The sequence below is a fragment of the Heptranchias perlo genome, chromosome 2, assembly GCF_035084215.1.
Source record: "Heptranchias perlo isolate sHepPer1 chromosome 2, sHepPer1.hap1, whole genome shotgun sequence".
Classification (NCBI taxonomy): Eukaryota; Metazoa; Chordata; class Chondrichthyes; order Hexanchiformes; family Hexanchidae; genus Heptranchias; species Heptranchias perlo.
In genome coordinates, this window is record NC_090326.1 from 146,656,871 (window position 1) to 146,674,775 (window position 17,905).

Sequence of the window (17,905 nt, forward strand, 5' to 3'; positions counted from 1 at the left end):
AGTGATCCAGGAAACTGAAACCCTCCCTCCTGCACCAACTCTTTAGCCACGCATTCATCTGTTCTATCCTCCTATTTCTATACTCACTAGCCCGTGGCACTGGGAGTAATCCAGAGATTACAACCTTTGAGGTCCTGCTCTTTAATCTGCTACCTAGCTCCCTAAATTCTTGATGCAGGACCTCATCTCCCTTCCTACCTATGTCGTTGGTCCCAATGTGGACCACGACCTCTGCCTGCTCACCCTCCCCCTTGAGAATGCCCTGTAGCCGCTCAGTGACATCCATGACCCTGGCACCAGGGAGGCAACAAACCATCCTGGAGTCACGTTTACGGCCACAGAAACGCCTGTCTGTTCCCCTTACGATAGAATCCCCTACCACTATAGCTCTTCCACTCTTTTTCTTCCCAGCCTGTGCAGCAGAGCTACCCCTGGTGCCAGGAAGTTGGCTGCTGCTGCCTTCCCCTGATAAGTCATCCCCCTCAACAATATCCAAAGCGGTATATTTGTTTGAGAGGGGGACGGCCACAGAGGACCCCTGCACTGCCTGCCTGCTCCTCTTACTCTGCCTGGTGGTCACCCAATTACTTCCTGCCTGTACAACCTTTACCTGCGGTGTGACCATCTCACTAAACGTGCTATCCACGACGTTCTCAGCATCGCGAATGCTCCATAATGAATCCATCCGCAGCTCCAGTGCCGCAATGCGGTTTGTCAGTAGCTGCAGCTGGATACATTTCCCGCACACATGGTCATCAGGAACACCGGAAGGGTCCCTGATTTCCCACATAGAGCAGGAAGAGCATAACACGGGGCTGGGCTGTCCTGACATGACTAATCCTTTAACTAATTAATTCAAATTAAATGAATCCCACCAATTTCACTTCAATTAAAAGGTATACTCAAGGGCCCTTGCTGAACAGCAGTCCCCCACGACACAACAGAGACCCGAGAATCCACAAACTCTAACCTTAGACAAATTCAGCAGGAAAATACTCACCAGCCAATCACTTATCTCTTCCTTGGTGACGTCCCACTTGGATTACTTTTTGCTTCTTTTTTATCTTAGGTCCAGGAGTTAAGTCCCTCAGGCCTCCGCTGCTCCCTTTATCGACTCGCCGCCGCTCCCGCCGCTCCAACCAGGTCCGCTCCTCCTTCCCCGCTGCCGACCGCTCTGTGGGAGAGAGAAAGAAAGGCTCCTCCTCCGCCGCTGTCGACGCTGGTCTGAGCAATATAGGCAAAACTTGTCCAACCTTTCCTCATAAGATAAACCCCGCATCCCAGGAATCAGTCCAGTGAACTATCTCCGAACTGCCTCCAAAGCAATTATGTCCTTTCTTAAATAAGGAGACCAAAACTGCACACAGTATTCTAGATGTGGTCTCACCAATGCCCTGTACAACTGCAGCAAAACATCTCTACTTATTCCATTCCCCTTGCCATAAATGACAACATTCCATTTGCCTTCCTAATCACTTGCTGTACCTGCATACTAACTTTTTGTGATTCATGTACTCGGACACCCAGATCCCTCTGTACCTCAGAGTTCCGCCTCTCTCTCCATTTAAATAATATACTGATTTTCTATTCTTCCTGCCAAAGTGGACAAGTTCACATTTTCCCAAGTTATACTCCATCTGCCAAATTTTTGCCCACTCACTTAACCTATCTATATCCCTTTGCAGACTCCTTCTGTCCTCTTCACAACTTACTTTCCTACCTACCTTTGTGTCATCAGCAAATTTAGCAACCATACATTCGGTCCCTTCATCCAAGTCATTGATATAGATTGTAAATAGTTGAGGCCCAAGCACTAATCCCTGTGGCACTCCATTCGTTATATCTTGCCAAACTGAAAATGACCCATTTATGCCTACTCTCTGTTTCCTGTTAGCTAACCAAAACTTTATCCAAGCTAATATGTTACCCCCTACACCATGAGCTCTTATTTTGTGTAGTAGCTTTTGATGTGGCACCTTGTCAAAAGCCTTCTGGAAATCCAAGTACACCACATCCACAGGATCCCCTTTATCCACATTGCTTGTTACTTCCTCAAAGAACTCTAATAAATTAGTCAAACACGATTTCCCTTTCACAAAGCCGTGTTGACTCTGCCAGATTGCATTGAGATTTTCTAAGTGCCCTGCTATAACCTCCTTAATAATAGATTCTAGCATTTTCCCTATAACAGATGTTAAGCTAACTGGCCTGTAGTTTCCTGCTTTCTGTCTCCCTCCTTTCTTGAATAGAGGAGTTACATTCGCTATTTTCCAATCTGATGGGACCCTTCCGGAATCTAGGGAATTGTGGAAAATGAATATCAATGCATCTATTATCTCTGCAGCCACTTCTTTTAAGACCCTAGGATGAAGTCCGTCAGGACCTGGGGACTTGTCAGCTTTTAGTTCTAATAATTTTTTCAGAACCCTTTCCCTGGTGATTGTAAATGTTTGAAGTTCCTCCCTCCCTTTCACCTCTTGAGTCACAATTATTTCTGGCATATTATTTATATCCCCTACAGTGAAGACGGATGCAGAATATCTGTTCAATTCATCCACCATTTCCTTATTCTCCATTATTAATTCCCCAGACTCACTCTCTAGAGGACCAACCCTCACTTTACTTACTCTTTTCCTTTTTAAATACCTGTAGAAACTCTTACTATCTGTTTTTATATTTCTAGCTAGCTTTCTCTCATTCTCTAATTTCTCCCTTCTTATTATTCTTTTAGTCATTCTTTGCTGTTTTTTATATTCTGTCCAATCTTCTGACCTGCCACTAATCTTCGTGGACTTGTATGCTTTTTCTTTCAATTTGATACTATCTTTAACTTCCTTAGTTGGACACGGATGGTACGTCCTTCCCCTAGAGTCTTTCTTTCTCACTGGAATGTATCTTTGCTGAGTGTTATGAAATATCTCATTAAATGTCTGCCACTGCATCTCTACTGACCTATCCCTTAACCTAAGTTCCCAGTTCACTTTAGCCAGCTCTGTCTTCATACCCTCATAATTGCCCTTATTTAAGTTTAAAACACTGGTCTTAGACCTACTCTTCTCTCCTTCAAACTGAATGCAAAATTCAATCACATTGTGATCACTGCTACCTAGAGACTCCTTTACAATGAGGTCATTAATTAATCCTGTCTCATTACACATTACCAGATCTAGACTAGCCTGCTCTCTGGTTGCCTCTCGAACGTGCTGCTCTAAGAAACTGTCCCAAAAGCACTCTATGAACTCATCTTCCTGGCTACCTCTGCCAATCAGATTCTTCCACTCTATATGTAGATTAAAATCACCCATGATTATCGCTGTTCCTTTCTCACAAGCCCCCATTATTTCTTCCTGTATACCCCAACCTACAATGCATTTACTGTTAGGAGGCCTATAAACTACTCCCACAAGTGACTTCTTGCCGTTACTATTTTTTATCTCTACCCAAACTGATTCTACATCTTGGTCTTTAGAACTAAGGTCATTTCTCTCTATTATACTTATGTCATCCTTAATTAACAGAGCTACCCCTCCACCTTTTCCTAGCTTCCTGTCCTTCCAAAATGTCAAGTACCCTTAAATATTCAGGTTCCAGCCTTTGTCATCTTGCAGCCATGTCTCTGTAATGGCTATCAGAGCGGACATATTTATTTCTATTTGAGCTGTCAATTCATCCATTTTGTTACGAATGCTACGCGCACTCAGATACAAAGCCTTTAGTGCTGTCTTTTTACTATTTTTGCAACCTCTAGCCTTATCTGCTGGCACACTCTTAAGTTTGCATGCTCTGTCCCTTCCTGCCTCTCTGATTATCATTTCCCTTATTGTTACCTTGCCCTCTTGCCTTGTTTTCTTTCTTTAATTTATCACATCTTCCCTTACTTGACCCCTCACCCCCATTATTTAGTTTAAAGCCCTCTCTACCTTTAGTATGACTTTTATTAAAAAGTAAAGAGTGTTGTGTAATCACCTCCCCTTGACATTCGACAACAGCATTACCATCACCGAATCCCCCACCGTCAACATCCTGGGGGTCACCATTGACCAGAAACTTTACTGGACCAGCCACATAAATACTGTGTTTACAAGAGCAGGTCAGAGGCTGGGTATTCTGCGGTGAGTGACTCACCTCCTGACTCCCCAAAGCCTTTCCGCCATCTACAAGGCACAAGTCAGGAGTATGATGGCATACTCTCCACTTGCCTGGATGAGTGCAGCTCCAACAACACTCAAGAAGCTCGACACCATCCAGGACAAAGCAGCCCACTTGATTGGCACCCCATCCACCACCCTAAACATTCACTCCCTTCACCATCCACAGGATGCACTGCAACAACTCGCCAAGGCTTCTTTGACAGTACCTCCCAAATCCCTAACCTCTACCACCTAGAAGGACAAGGGCAGCAGGCACATGGGAACAACACCACCTGCATGTTCCCCGCCAAGTCACCATTCCGACTTGGAAATATATCGCCATTCCTTCATCATTGCTGGGTCAAAATCCTGGAACTCCCTACCTAACAGCACTGTGGGAGATGCTTCACCTCACGGACTGCAGCGGTTCAAGAGGACAGCTCACCACCACCTTCTCAAGGGCAATTAGAGATGGGCAATAAATGCTGGCCTTGCCAGTGACGCCCACATCCCATGAACGATACTGCCAGTTTTACTTTCTTTTATTTTATTTTTGTAGTACTAGCTCCTAAACTTCAGGGGGAAAGCACTATTTATGGCTTTGGTGCTGCTTTCATTTCTTTTCTATTTGCACAGCCACTGGTTTGTGTGACACAGTGATTCGGTGGTAGTTTTTCCACCCCCAGTATACATGAGGGTAATCCTTTTAGGAAGTTTAAGTATATTCACTTCTCTATCTTTCCGTCTTAATATACTGAGTGGAGTAATGAGTTTCAAACAAATTCAAAAATTAAATAAAAGAAAGTAAAACTGGCAGTACCGTTGCAATGCTGCTTGTGTGAAAGAAAGAAATTACATTCATACAGTGTATTTCATATTCTCAGGACCTCAAAAGCAACTCATAGTCAGTGAATTGTTTTTGAAGTGTAGCCGTTAGCCAATTTGTGCACAGCAAAGTTCAACAAACCAGCAAATTAGACAAATGACCAGATATTATGCATTGGTTGAGTGATTAATGTTGGCCAGGACAACAGCCAAAATATGTGCTTTTCTTCAAATAGTGAAAACGCAGCCTTCTCAGACACTATGGTTCTCTATGGTCGGTAGAACCTGTGACTTGGCTATCTGCAGGTCATGCGAGCATGATGCCACCCTCTCTTGGCTTCTATCCTGTCCTCCTCCATGTCCTCCTCAAAGCACAGGAATAATAGAAACCCAAGTGGGAAATCCATTATTTCATTAAATTCCCTTTAAATCCTCAGCAAGTTTCACAAAGTACCTGTAAATCCTCAGAAGCTGTGGCTTTGAAGTAATGGAGTGAGTCCTAGTCAAAACAATATTGCAGAATCGCATTCCTGTTGACCTTTCACCTTGCCTATCTCTTTCCACCTAAGGGGCATGTACAGGCTCACCACGAACCCCCTTTACAGTGGTGGTGATTTTCAAGGACAGTCAGTGGGTGGAAGCATAGGGAAATCTCTGGTGGGGGGCGGTTGGGGGGTACTTGGCCTCGCCCTACTGCTCCATTTAAATGCAGTGGGGCATACTTCTGGTAGGTGGATTGGGGTCACAGGAGGAAAATAGCATGGACCAATTTTAGGGACAGAGTTTCCAGCAGGGAACCCCCCTCTGCCCAATTTTACTTGCTGGCCCGCATGAAGGCTACCTAAAAACAGGTGATTTTTTTTTAAAGAAAAATACAAGTAAATTTCCCTAATCGAGAAAAGAGCTGCTCCCTGTCTACCCTGCCAATTCTCTTCATTATTTTAAACACTTAAATTAGATCATCCCTTAGCATCTTAATTTCCAGAGACTATAACCCAAGTCTGCCCAGTGTCTCACTATAACCGTCCCATCATCCAAGGCATTACCCTGGTGAATCATTCCTGGATTTTCTGCAAGGCCAGTATATCCTTCGTAAGCTGGGACACCAAAACTGCACACAGGATTCCCTCCATCATAAGGTCAGAAATGGGGATGTTCGCTGATGATTGCACAGTGTTCAGTTCCATTCGCAACCCCTCAGATAATGAAGCAGTCCGTGCCTCCATGCAGCAAGACCTGGACAACATCCAGGCTTGGGCTGAAAAGTGGCAAGTAACATTCGCGCCAGACAAGTGCCAGGCAATGACCATCTCCAACAAGAGAGTCTAACCACCTCCCCTTGACATTCAACGGCATTACCATCGCCGAATCCCCCACCATCAACATCCTGGGGGTCACCATTGATCAGAAACTTAACTGGACCAGCCATATAAATACTGTGGCTACAAGAGCAGGTCAGAGGCAGGGTATTCTCCTGACTCCCCAAAGCCTTTCCACCATCTACAAGGCACAAGTCAGGAGTGTGATGGAATACTCTCCACTTGCCTGGATGAGTGCAGCTCCAACAACACTCAAGAAGCTCAACACCATCCAGGACAAAGCAGCCCGCTTCTTTGGCACCCCATCCACCGCCCTAAACATTCACTCCCTTCACCACCGGCGCACTGTGGCTGCAGTGTGTACTATCTACAGGATGCACTGCAGCAACTCGCCAAGGCTTCTTCGACAGCACCTCCCAAACCCGTGACTTCTACCACCTAGAAGGACAAGGGCAGCTGGCACATGGAAACAACACCACCTGCACGTCCCTCTCGAAGTCACACACATAGGAACGTAGGAACAGGAGTAGGCCATTCAGCCCCTCGTGCCTGCTCCGCCATTTGAAAAGATCATGGCTGATCTGTGATCTAACTCCATATACCCGCCTTTGGCCCATATCCCTTAATATCTTTGGTTGCCAAAAAAGTATCTATCTCAGATTTAAATTTAGCAATTGAGCTAGTATCAATTGCCATTTGCGGAAGAGAGTTCGAAACTTCTACCACCCTTTGTGTGTAGAAATGTTTTCTAATCTCGCTCCTGAAAGGTCTGGCTCTAATTTTTAGACTGTGCCCCCTACTCCTAGAATCCCCAACCAGTGGAAATAGTTTCTCTGTATCCACCATCCCGACTTGGAAATATATCGCCGTTCCTTCATCGTCGCTGGGTCAAAATCCTGGAACTCCCTACCTAACAGTACTGTGGGAGAACCTTCATCACACATCCTGCAGCAGTTCAAGAAGGCGGCTCACCACCACCTTCTCAAGGGCAATTATGGATGGGCAATAAATGCCGGCCTTGCCAGCGACACCCACATCCCATGAATGAATAAATAAAAAATTCCACATGGGGTTCTGTCAGTATAATTACAGTAGCACGTTCTTACCTTTATATTCGCTCTTGTGCTGAAGCCCATGATCCCATTAGCCTTTTTGATCACTTTTTGTACCAATGAACTAGCTCATTATGTACCTGAGTTCCCTTAGCGCTTCCTCATTTTGATTATATGGCTATCTGCCATTTTTCATCTGTAAGTACGAATGTGAATAGCAGATATGTAGCTCAGTTTTCAGGCATTTATTGATTTTAAAAGTATCACGTCTAAGGCACCACAATAGACACCTGTGCCGTATGCTGTGGTGCTGAGCCAAACAGAACAGGAAGAACCAAACCCTAGTGTATGTTGAGTTAGCAGATTTCATTCTGGACAGTGAGGGAGGCACGATGAATGGCCACAGTGTTCTGTGGCTAAAGAGGGGAAAAAATTCAGCCAGGTTTCCTGCTCCTGATCACTGTCTGGTTTCTCCTGCTAAAAAGCACGTGCGTGTGGATGCAAATACACAGAAAATCGTTGGCACTGCACCCGCGTCTTTCTGACATGCACTGGCAGTGGGTGAGGCTCACCACCAGCATATACCCCTTATGCTTAACCATATCTAGGTTTCAGTTTTTATTCGATTTCCATTGATAAATTCATGGACTTCATTTTGGGTGGTGCATCAGTAAAAACTGATTTCCTCTCAAATTTGAGAAAAGAAAATACAATTTCCCATATAAACGAACACAACAGACATGGTACACCAGCAATGTTCCACAAACAGCAATGAGATCTGTTTTCTGGCGATGTCGACTGAGCGAGGAAACTAGAGAAAACTGCTTGCTCTTCTTCAAGTCACGCTACAGGGTCTTTAATAGACACCTGAGTAGGCGGAAGGGTCTCAGTTTAATCCATCATCCAAAGGATAAAAGTATTCTTAGTCTGGTGATGGCAGCACATTTGTTTCCTTTTATTGATGTCAGTCTGTTTGGTCTGTTTTCAGACAGATCACTCCCTGCCAAGCACACCTTTCTTACACTGCAGGCTGTATTTTGCAGGACTGAGCTGACGTGTCACTGGATTAAGTCAGTATGTCACCACTCTGGTTGATGTACCATTTCAGTTCTAGGCCACACATTCACCCAATCCGACCTGTCATCAACAGCATTAAAGCTCACTCACACAACAAATCCAGGGGTAAAAACAACGGAAGACAAACATCATAAACTGCCACTGAAATCGGCCCCTAGCTCTATAAAATAGAGTGACATGGGTGCCAGCTCACTCCAGAGCTGTGATACTCATAGCGGCCCACCTCCCCCTCATCTTTGGTCCTCCGCAAACCAACTGCTTCATGTGTTTATGGCTCATTGACTGCTCCCCAGCCCCCTAGTATGTTGTGGAACCAGGGATAAGGATTGTGAGAGAGAGAGAAAGAGATGGAGGAACAGCGTTTGAAAAAACAATATAAAAGCTGGAACGAATTCAGCAGATGGCAGTTCTGTGAGAATCACCCTCGAGGAAGTCACTGCTCAGGACTGTGATTCTCGGAAAAAAAGCGTCCCAGCTCTAGACCAAGCAGGAAAGTATAGATGAAGGGGGATGGGTGCAAGTCAAATAATAATGAACTGATATAACAATTGTTTGTAACCAACCTGACTGGATTAACAAAAAACCCTGAGGCAGCCTTTGAATAAGTTGCCAGCATTATTCTCTCTCACAATTTGCACAGTACGAATTATACAGAAATTCCCTCAGGCGATCACTGATCATTCTTTACAGGAGAAAGCCTGGATAAATGGAGATGTGTATGCTCTGTAAATGGACGGAATACTTCACATAGATCTTATCAGTTGTAACTCCCGACCTTAACTGAAATACCTTGCTCCTTTCTCCTTTGGCGAGAGCTCAAAGGACTCTCATTCAGCCAATATTTTATACCACTTTTCGTGTTTAAATAGATATTAAATTTGAATGAATTTGCATACAATTCCAATGCCTGTCTTCCTGCAACTTTTAAACTGCATCCATTAGACTCTCTGTAAGATGAAACAAATGAACCAAACACCCTTTATTTTTAAAAATTCATTCTCGTGCTGTGGGTATTGCTGGCAAGGTCAGCACTTATTGCCCATCCCTAGTTGTTTTAATTATTTTAAAATGCTCGTCCTTGTTTTCAAATACCTCTATGGCCTCGCCCCTCCCAATCTCTGAAACCTCCTCCAGCCCTACAACCGTCCAAGATCTCTGCTCTCCTCCAATTCCGGCCTCTTGCGCATTCCCGATTTTAATCGCTCCACCATTGGCGGCCATGCCTTCAGCTGCCTAGGCCCTAAACTCTGGAACTACCTCCCTAACCTTTCCACCTCTTTACCTCTCCTCCTTTAAGATGCTCTTTGACCAAACTTTTGGTTACCTATCTCCTTATGTGGCTCGGTGTCAAATTTTGTTTGATGACGCTCCTATGAAGTGCTTTGGGACATTTCACTACGTTAAAGGTGGTATATTAAGGCAAGTTGTTGTTGTTATAGTTGCCCTTGATAAGGTGGTGGTGAGCCTTTTTCTTGAACTGCTGCAGTCCAGGTGGTGAAGATTACATTGAGTTCCATCGAAACTACGGCATAGAGACTGGCCATTCAGCCCAACTGGTCTATGCCGGCATTTATGCTCCACACGAGCCTCCTCCTTCCCTATTTCATCAAACCCTATCAGGATATCCTGATACCTGATACCCTATCAGGTATTCCCACAGCGCTGTTGTGTAGGGAGTTCCAGCTTTATCCATAATTATCTTGCGATCTTAGAGCTGTCAAATTTCTACCAATTTTACGAGCTGACAGGTAGGGGGGAAATGGCTGCCACAGCTTTCAGTTGCTCCCAGTATATTTTTCTATCTTGTTTTAAAGCCAAACTTCTTCAGAATAGTCCCTGCATATCAGCCAAAATAGACAGGATGAATACTCCTGCAAGGTAATATGAATGTCTACAGTAAGGTGAGAACAGTGGGGGCAGTGCCTGTCAAAATTGAGATTTCAGTGCATTTCATGGGGGGGAGAGACACATGGCAGCACCGACACTTCCTGGATTTCTCGTTGGGGATAAAAACTGAACATCGCACATCAGTAAACAGTGTACAGGGGATTAATGAGGTGCGAAGAAGTGCCCGAAATAGTCAGTGCTCTTAATATGTTATAAATGGCACCGTTGTAATTAACTCCTATGATCTTCTCCTGCTGCAGTCGATGGGGATCGATGTCGGGGAGGAACTCAGAGAGGTGAAGGACCAGCAAGCCTCGCTCTTTGCCTCCGAGGCCTCCAAGATCATTTTCCAGTCCAGAGTCCACTCCGTGGAGCAGGACGAGACTTGCTCGCGCTTCTTTTTCCAAAAGGTGCACAGAGAGAGCTCTGCGATCAGCAGCCTAAAGGAAGAGGGGGGGCCGAGGCGTGCACCAAAAACTGGGAGGAGCGTATTGCCAAGGTCAAGCATAAACTGGGACTGTGGGATCGACGATCCCTCTCGATCGTGGGCAAAAACCTGGTCATCGGGTGAGAGGTGCTCTCGATGTTGCTGTACTTGGCACAGGTCTGGCCCATACCTCGCTCCTGCGCCGCGACAGTCACCTGAGCCATCTTCCACTGTATCTGGAGATCAAAAATGGACCATGTCCGCAGGGATACGATGTACAAATCTCCAGAGAAAGGGAGAAAAGGCGTGCCCAACGTGGCCCTCATCCTGATGGCCAGCACTGTGTGCGGCTGCATCAAGCTGTGCATAGACCCTCGGCACGCAAACACAAAGTGTCACTACGTGCTGAGGTTCTACCTGTCCCCGGTGTTGAGAAGGATGGGCCTGGCCACGCTGCCACGGAACGCTCCGTCCAGTTGGACCGTTCCGCCCCACCTGTCCTTCGTGGAAAAGTTTGTGCAGAAAAACACCTTTGACCACAAGGCGATCAGCAAGTGGTCCGCACGTAACGTCCTCGAGACCCTGCGGGAAAAGGAGATGGTGGATCCTGTTGGTTGGTTCCCCGAGCAGACTGTCAATGTCATTTGGCAGAACGCCTCATTGCCAGAGCTTTCAAACAAGCACCAAGACCTAGCTTGGCTGGTGTTGAGAAGGGCCCTTCCCGTCAGATCCTTCATGCACTCTCGGACTCTCAGCGCCACCGCGCGCTGTCCCCGAGGAGGCTGCGGTGGAGACGAGACCGTCACCCATCTCCTTCTGAAATGTGCCTTTGCAAAGAAGGTCTGGAGAGAGATGCAGTGGTATCTGTCCAGGTTCGTCCCGAGCAGTTCCGTAACACAGGATTCTGTGATCTACGGGCTGTTCACGGGGACGCACACTGAGTCGGACATCAACTTCTGCTGGAAGACCATCAACTCGGTGAAAGACGCCCTTTGGTCTGCCCGAAACTTGCTGGTCTTCCAGTGCAAGGAGCTGTCCTCGACCGAGTGTTGCAGACTGGCACATTCCAAGGTCCAGGACTATATGCTCAGGGACGTACTGAGATTGGGTGCGGCCGTCGCAAAGGCTCTGTGGGGAAAGGCAACCATTTAAAGCCTTCCCACCACTGTATACCGAGGGGCTGCAATCAGGGAAAAACCCCTCGGGCAGAATGTAAAATTCAAATTGATGTAATGAAATGTAATGTACCTGTAATGAATCACCTGTATTGATTGTGATGCAATGAGGTACCCGAGAGTGTCATGAACTGTAATTATGTCCAATGTGTTCATTGAACTGTACTTGATGTAACCTGCAAATTGTATAATCTGTATTGTGTACATTTGGAATGAGATATGACAACTGTATTGTATGTATTGCTGCAAATTTTATGAATAAAGTATATTTTTGGGAAAAAAAATTGACTCCTATGCTGAAGGCAAATGGTTAGCGCTACTTGCCCGATATAGGCAGCCACCAATGATAAGCATGGACGGTGTAAGTGGTGAAGACTGTACTTACAACTGTATCCTAGGACATTGAGGCACAGATGTAAGTATGAGACATGAATTATTAAAACTTTAAATTTGCACGAGTAGAAAAACAAACAACAACAATGTCTAATATAGAAAAATATCCTGAGGTGTTTTACAGAGGGGAAACTGAAAGAAAGGAATAGATGTCGACCCATTGTGGGAGAGTCAGGAGAAGAGACCAAAAACTTGGTCAAAAATGGGTTTTAAGAATGGGTTTTAAAAGCAGGAAAAGAAATATAGAGTTTCAGAGGGATTTAGGGAGGGAATTTGAAAGTGCAGCTGAGGTGGCTGAAGGTTCTGCCATTAATGGTAGGGCAAATGGAGGGGAGTGTATGTAAGATCAGAGTCAGAGGACCCAATACAGTACGAGGGGATATAAGACTGGAGAAGATTGCAAAGAAAGGGTGGGATAAGACCGCGGTATCGAGGGATGTTTGGAAGATTATGGCCAGTACCTCCGCAATTTCCACCCTTACTTCCCTCAGCAACCTAGGATGCATCCCATCCAGACCGGGTGACTTATTTACTTTAAGTACAGCTAGCCTTTCAAGTACCTCTTCTTTATCAATTTTTAGCATTTCCAGTATCGCAACTATATTTTCCTTTATTGAGACTCTGACAGCATATTTTTTTTATTCGTTCATGGGATGTGGGCGTCGCTGGCCATTTATTGCCCATCCCTAATTGCCCTTGAGAAGGTGTTGGTGAGTCACCTTCTTGAACCGCTGCAGTCCGTGTGGTGAAGGTTCTCCCACAGTGCTGTTAGGAAGGGTGTTCCAGGATTTTGACCCAGCGACGATGAAGGAACAGCGATATATTTCCAAGTCAGGATGGTGTGTGACTTGGAGGGGAATTTGCAGGTGGTGTTGTTCCCATGTGCCTGCTGCCCTTGTCCTTCTAGGTGGTAGAGGTCACGGGTTTGGGAGGTGCTGTCGAAGAAGCCTTGGCGAGTTGCTGCATTGCATCCTGTGGATGGTACACACTGCAGCCACAATGCGCCGGTGGTGAAGGGAGTGAATGTTTAGGGTGGTGGATGGGGTGCCAATCAAGTGGGCTGCTTTGTCCTGGATGGTTGAGTGTTGTTGGAGCTGCACTCATCCAGGCAAGTGGAGAGTATTCCATCACACTCCTGACTTGTGCATTGTAGATGGTGGAAAGGCTTTGGGGAGTCAGGATGTGAGTTACTCACCGCAGAATACCCAGCCTCTGGCCTGCTCTTGTAGCCGCAGTATTTATATGGCTGGTCCAGTTAAGTTTCTGGTCAATGTTGACCCCCAGGATGTTGATGGTGGGGGATTCGGCGATGGTAATGCCGTTGAATGTCATGGGGAGGTGGTTAGACTCTCTCTTGTTGGAGATGGTCATTGCCTGGCACTTGTCTGGCGTGAATGTTGCTTGCCACTTATGAGCCCAAGCCTGGATGTTGTCCAGGTCTTGCTGCATGCGGGCACGGATGCTTCATTATCTGAGGGGTTGCGAATGGAACTGAACACTGTGCAATCATCAGCGAACATCCTCATTTCTGACCTTATCTTGGAGGGAAGGTCATTGATGAAGCAGCTGAAGATGGTTGGGCCGACGACACTGCCCTGAGGAACTCCTGCAGCAATGTCCTGGGGCTGAGATGATTGGCCTCCAACAACCACTACCATCTTCCTTTGCGCTAAGTATGACTCCAGCCAAACTGAGCATTGGTGAGCAGGTTATTGGTGAGTAAGTGCCGCTTGATAGCATTGTCGATGACACCTTCCATCACTTTGCTGATGATTGAGAGTAGACTGATGGGGCGGTAATTAGCCGGATTGGATTTGTCCTGCTTTTTGTGGACAGGACATACCTGGGCAATTTTCCACATTGTCGGGTAGATGCCAGTGTTGTAGCTGTACTGGAACAGTTTGGCTAGAGGCACAGCTAGTTCTGGAGCACAAGTCTTCAGCACTACAGCCGTGATGTTGTCGGGGCCCATAGCCTTTGCTGTATCCAGTGCACTCAGCCGTTTCTTGATATCACGTGGAGTGAATCGAATTGGCTGAAGACTGGCTTCTGTGATGGTGGGGATATCGGGAGGAGGCCGAGATGGATCATCCACTCGGCACTTCTGGCTGAAGATGTTTGCAAACGCTTCAGCCTTGTCTTTTGCACTTGCTTGCTGGACTCCGCCATCATTGAGGATGGGGATGTTTACAGAGCCTCCTCCTCCCGTTAGTTGTTTAATTGTCCACCACCATTCACGACCGGATGTGGCAGGACTGCAGAGCTTTGATCTGATCCGTTGGTTGTGGAATCACTTAGCTCTGTATATAACATGTTGCTTCCACTGTTTAGCATGCATGTCGTCCTGAGTTGTAGCTTCACCAGGTTGGCACCTCATTTTCAGGTACACCTGGTGCTGCTCCTGGCATGCTCTTCTACACTCCTCATTGAACCAGGGTTGATCCCCTGGCTTGTTGGTAATGGTAGAGTGAGGAATATGCCGGGCCATGAGGTTACAGATTGTGCTGGAAAACAATTCTGCTGCTGCTGATGGCCCACAGCACCTCATGGATGCCCAGTTTTGAGCTGCTAGATCTGTTCTGAATCTATCCCATTTAGCACGGTGGTAGTGCCACACAACATGCTGGACGGTGTCCTCAGTGCGAAGACGGGATTTCATCTCCGCGAGGACTGTGCGGTGGTCACTCCTACCAATACTGTCATGGACAGATGCATCTGCAACAGGTTGATTGGTGAGGACGAGGTCAAGTAGGTTTTTCCCTCGTGTTGATTCGCTCACCACCTGCTGCAGGCCCAGTCTTGCAGCTATGTCCTTCAGGACTCGGCCAGCTCGGTCAGTAGTGGTGCTACCGAGCCACTCTTGGTGATGGACATTGAAGTCCCCCACCCAGAGTACATTCTGTGCCCTTGCTACCCTCAGAGCTTCCTCCAAGTGGTGCTCAACATGGAGGAGGACTGAGTATCTTCTTCCTTGGTAAAGACAGATGCAAAATACTCCTTTAGTACCTTGGCCATCCCCTCTGCCTCCATGAGTTGATCTCCTTTATGGTCCTAATCGACCCCACCCCACCTGTTACTACCCATTTAATGTTTTCATGCCTTTCGAAGACTTTTTTATTCCCTTTTATGTTGGCCGCCAGTCTATTCTCATATTCTCACTTTGCCCCTGTTATTTCCTTTTTCACTTCCCCTCGGAACTTTCTATATTCTGCCTGGTTCTCACTTGTGTTATCAACCTGACATCTGTCATACGCCCCTTTTTTCCGTTTCATCTTACTCATTATCTCTTTTGTCATCCAGGGAGTTGCCCTACCTTTCTGCCTTGTGGGAATGTGCCTAGACTGTACCTGAACCATCTCCTCTTTAAAGGCCGTCCACTGTTCAATTACAGTTTTGCCTGCCAATCTTTGATTCCAATTTACCCGGGCCAGATCTGTTCTCATTCCATTGAAATTGGCCCTCCTCCAATTGAGTATTTTTACTTTAGAGTGGTCCGTGTCCTTTTCCATATCTATTCTAAACCATATGATACTATAATCGCTATTCCCCAAATGCTCCCCCGCTGACTCTTGCTCCACTTGGCCCGCCTTATTCCCTAGAACTAAGTCAAGCAATGCCTTCTTCCTCATTGGGCCGGAAACGTACTGGTCAAGAAAGTTATCCTGAACACATTTCAAAACTTTCTCCCCCTCTTTGCCCCTTATATAATTATTGTTATCCCAGTCTACATTAGGATAGTTGAAGTCCCCCGTTATCACTACTCTGTCGCTTTTGCATCTCTCTGTAATTTCCCTCCAAATTTGCTGCTCTATATCCTTCCCACTAGTTGGTGGCCTATAGAATACACCCAGTAGTGTAATGGCACGTCTTTAATTTCTTAACTCTAACCAAATAAACTCTGCCCTTGACCCCTCCAAGCCATCCTCTCTCCCCAGTACTGCAATATTCTCCTTAATACTGCCACCCCCCTCCTAATTTCTGATCAGCACCTCTATAAAATGTTTCCATTCCTACAGGGAACATTTGTAATATCATGATCCAATTGCATCTTAAGTTGCATCACGCTGACCTCTTTCTGTCAGTCATTAAACATTCACAAGTGAAGGTCAATGTTTTTGCAATATTCTAACTGACAGTAGGGTTGCCAATTCTGGTTGGACTTATCCCTGGAGGTTTCATCACATGACCTCCTGCCTCCAATCACCCTGTCCCCACGCTCCTGCCATTAGTCACCCAACACGTTCAACCTCATGACGCAACGCCTTCCTACACCAATTGGAAAGCGATCGGACTCATTGTTAGCTGACTATATGATTCTTGACTGTCAACCAAACAACCTTTTTCCTCTCTCCAATATATTTATAACTAATAGACTATTTTGTTCAAAGAAAATGAAAAAAGCACACTTTTTTTTTAATGCCCCTATGATTTTTCTCCTGATTTGCTCACAGCCATGTTCTTTAATTCCTGGGAACTCCAGGACAATCCTGGAGGATTGGCAACCTTAACCGAAAGGTGTGTGCAGTATTCACAAGGATGCAAAACCATTCTATGATCTAATAACAAGCATTGTAAAACAATTTGTCATTAAGACCTGATAAGGAAGTGGTGAAGTCTCTGAACATTGCCTTAAGTGTATTGTACATGATTATTTAAATACCTTAATTATTCTTTTTAAGTAAACATCTCTGTGATCTTACACACCAACTTTTTGATTACCATGGTGATGTCTCACATAAACCACTTAAAGTAAACTGTAAAAACATTTAATTCTTTCATAGTTTTGTGCATAATGTTTGCAATGTAACAACTTGCAGTTCCACGAACAGTCCTTCTCCAAACTGGCTTATTGCCTCAATGTTGCAGTCAGCAGGCTTGAAGGCAAACAACTCTTTTGCACGAAGGACTTTGTGATTAAATAGTAACAGAAATACCACTTCATTAGCGTGTGATGCTTTAACACTATTTTAAAATCTATTCTACTTACAAACTTACAGAGTACTGAACCCTGGGCTTTGGGAGAACTCATCACTTGAAGGATGCCCCACACTGTGATAATCTGGATTAGAACTAACTCACCTGCAGAAGAAAACGACGTTGGCTCCATAACCTACTCCACTCCTTACTGTTGTGCCTTAAGAGGACTTGAGGAAGCTCTGAATGATGTCACAGCGTGATGAAGAAGCTGCTGGTTTCACACTGAACGGATTGACTAGAGAGCCAGGCTGTGCTTAGTGCCATTGCATAATATTACATAAACTAACCTTGTCAGTATAGAAACATAGAAAATAGGAGCAACAGTAGGCCATTCGGCCCTTCGGGCCTGCTCCGCCATTCAAAATGATCATGGCTGATCGTCTAACTCAGTACCCTGTTCCCGCTTTTTCCCCATATCCCTTGATCCCTCTAGGATTAAGAAATATATCTATCTCCTTCTTGAATATATCTAATGACTTGGCTTCAACTGCCTTCTGTGGTAGAGAATTGAAAAAAGGTTCACCACCCCCTGAGTGAAGAAATTTCTCCTCATCTCGGTTCGAAATGGCATACCCTGTATCCTGAGACTGTGACCCCTGGTTCTGGACTCCCCAGCCATTTGGAACATCCTCCCTGCATCTAG

The 17,905-nt window shown here is 45.7% G+C and overlaps 1 protein-coding gene across 2 annotated transcripts in view; it reads left to right on the forward strand.

The window, feature by feature from the left end:
* Nucleotides 1-12,143, forward strand: part of LOC137344825 (uncharacterized) — a 43,535-nt gene extending 31,392 nt beyond the window's left edge. For both annotated transcript variants that reach the window (XM_068008014.1, XM_068008006.1), the window contains exon 4: nt 10,551-12,143. In XM_068008014.1, coding sequence (XP_067864115.1) covers nt 10,967-11,869 — 903 coding nt within the window. In that variant the 5' untranslated portion in view covers nt 10,551-10,966 and the 3' untranslated portion in view covers nt 11,870-12,143. The remainder of the gene's footprint in view (nt 1-10,550) is intronic.
* The last annotated feature ends 5,762 nt before the right edge of the window (nt 12,144-17,905 follow it).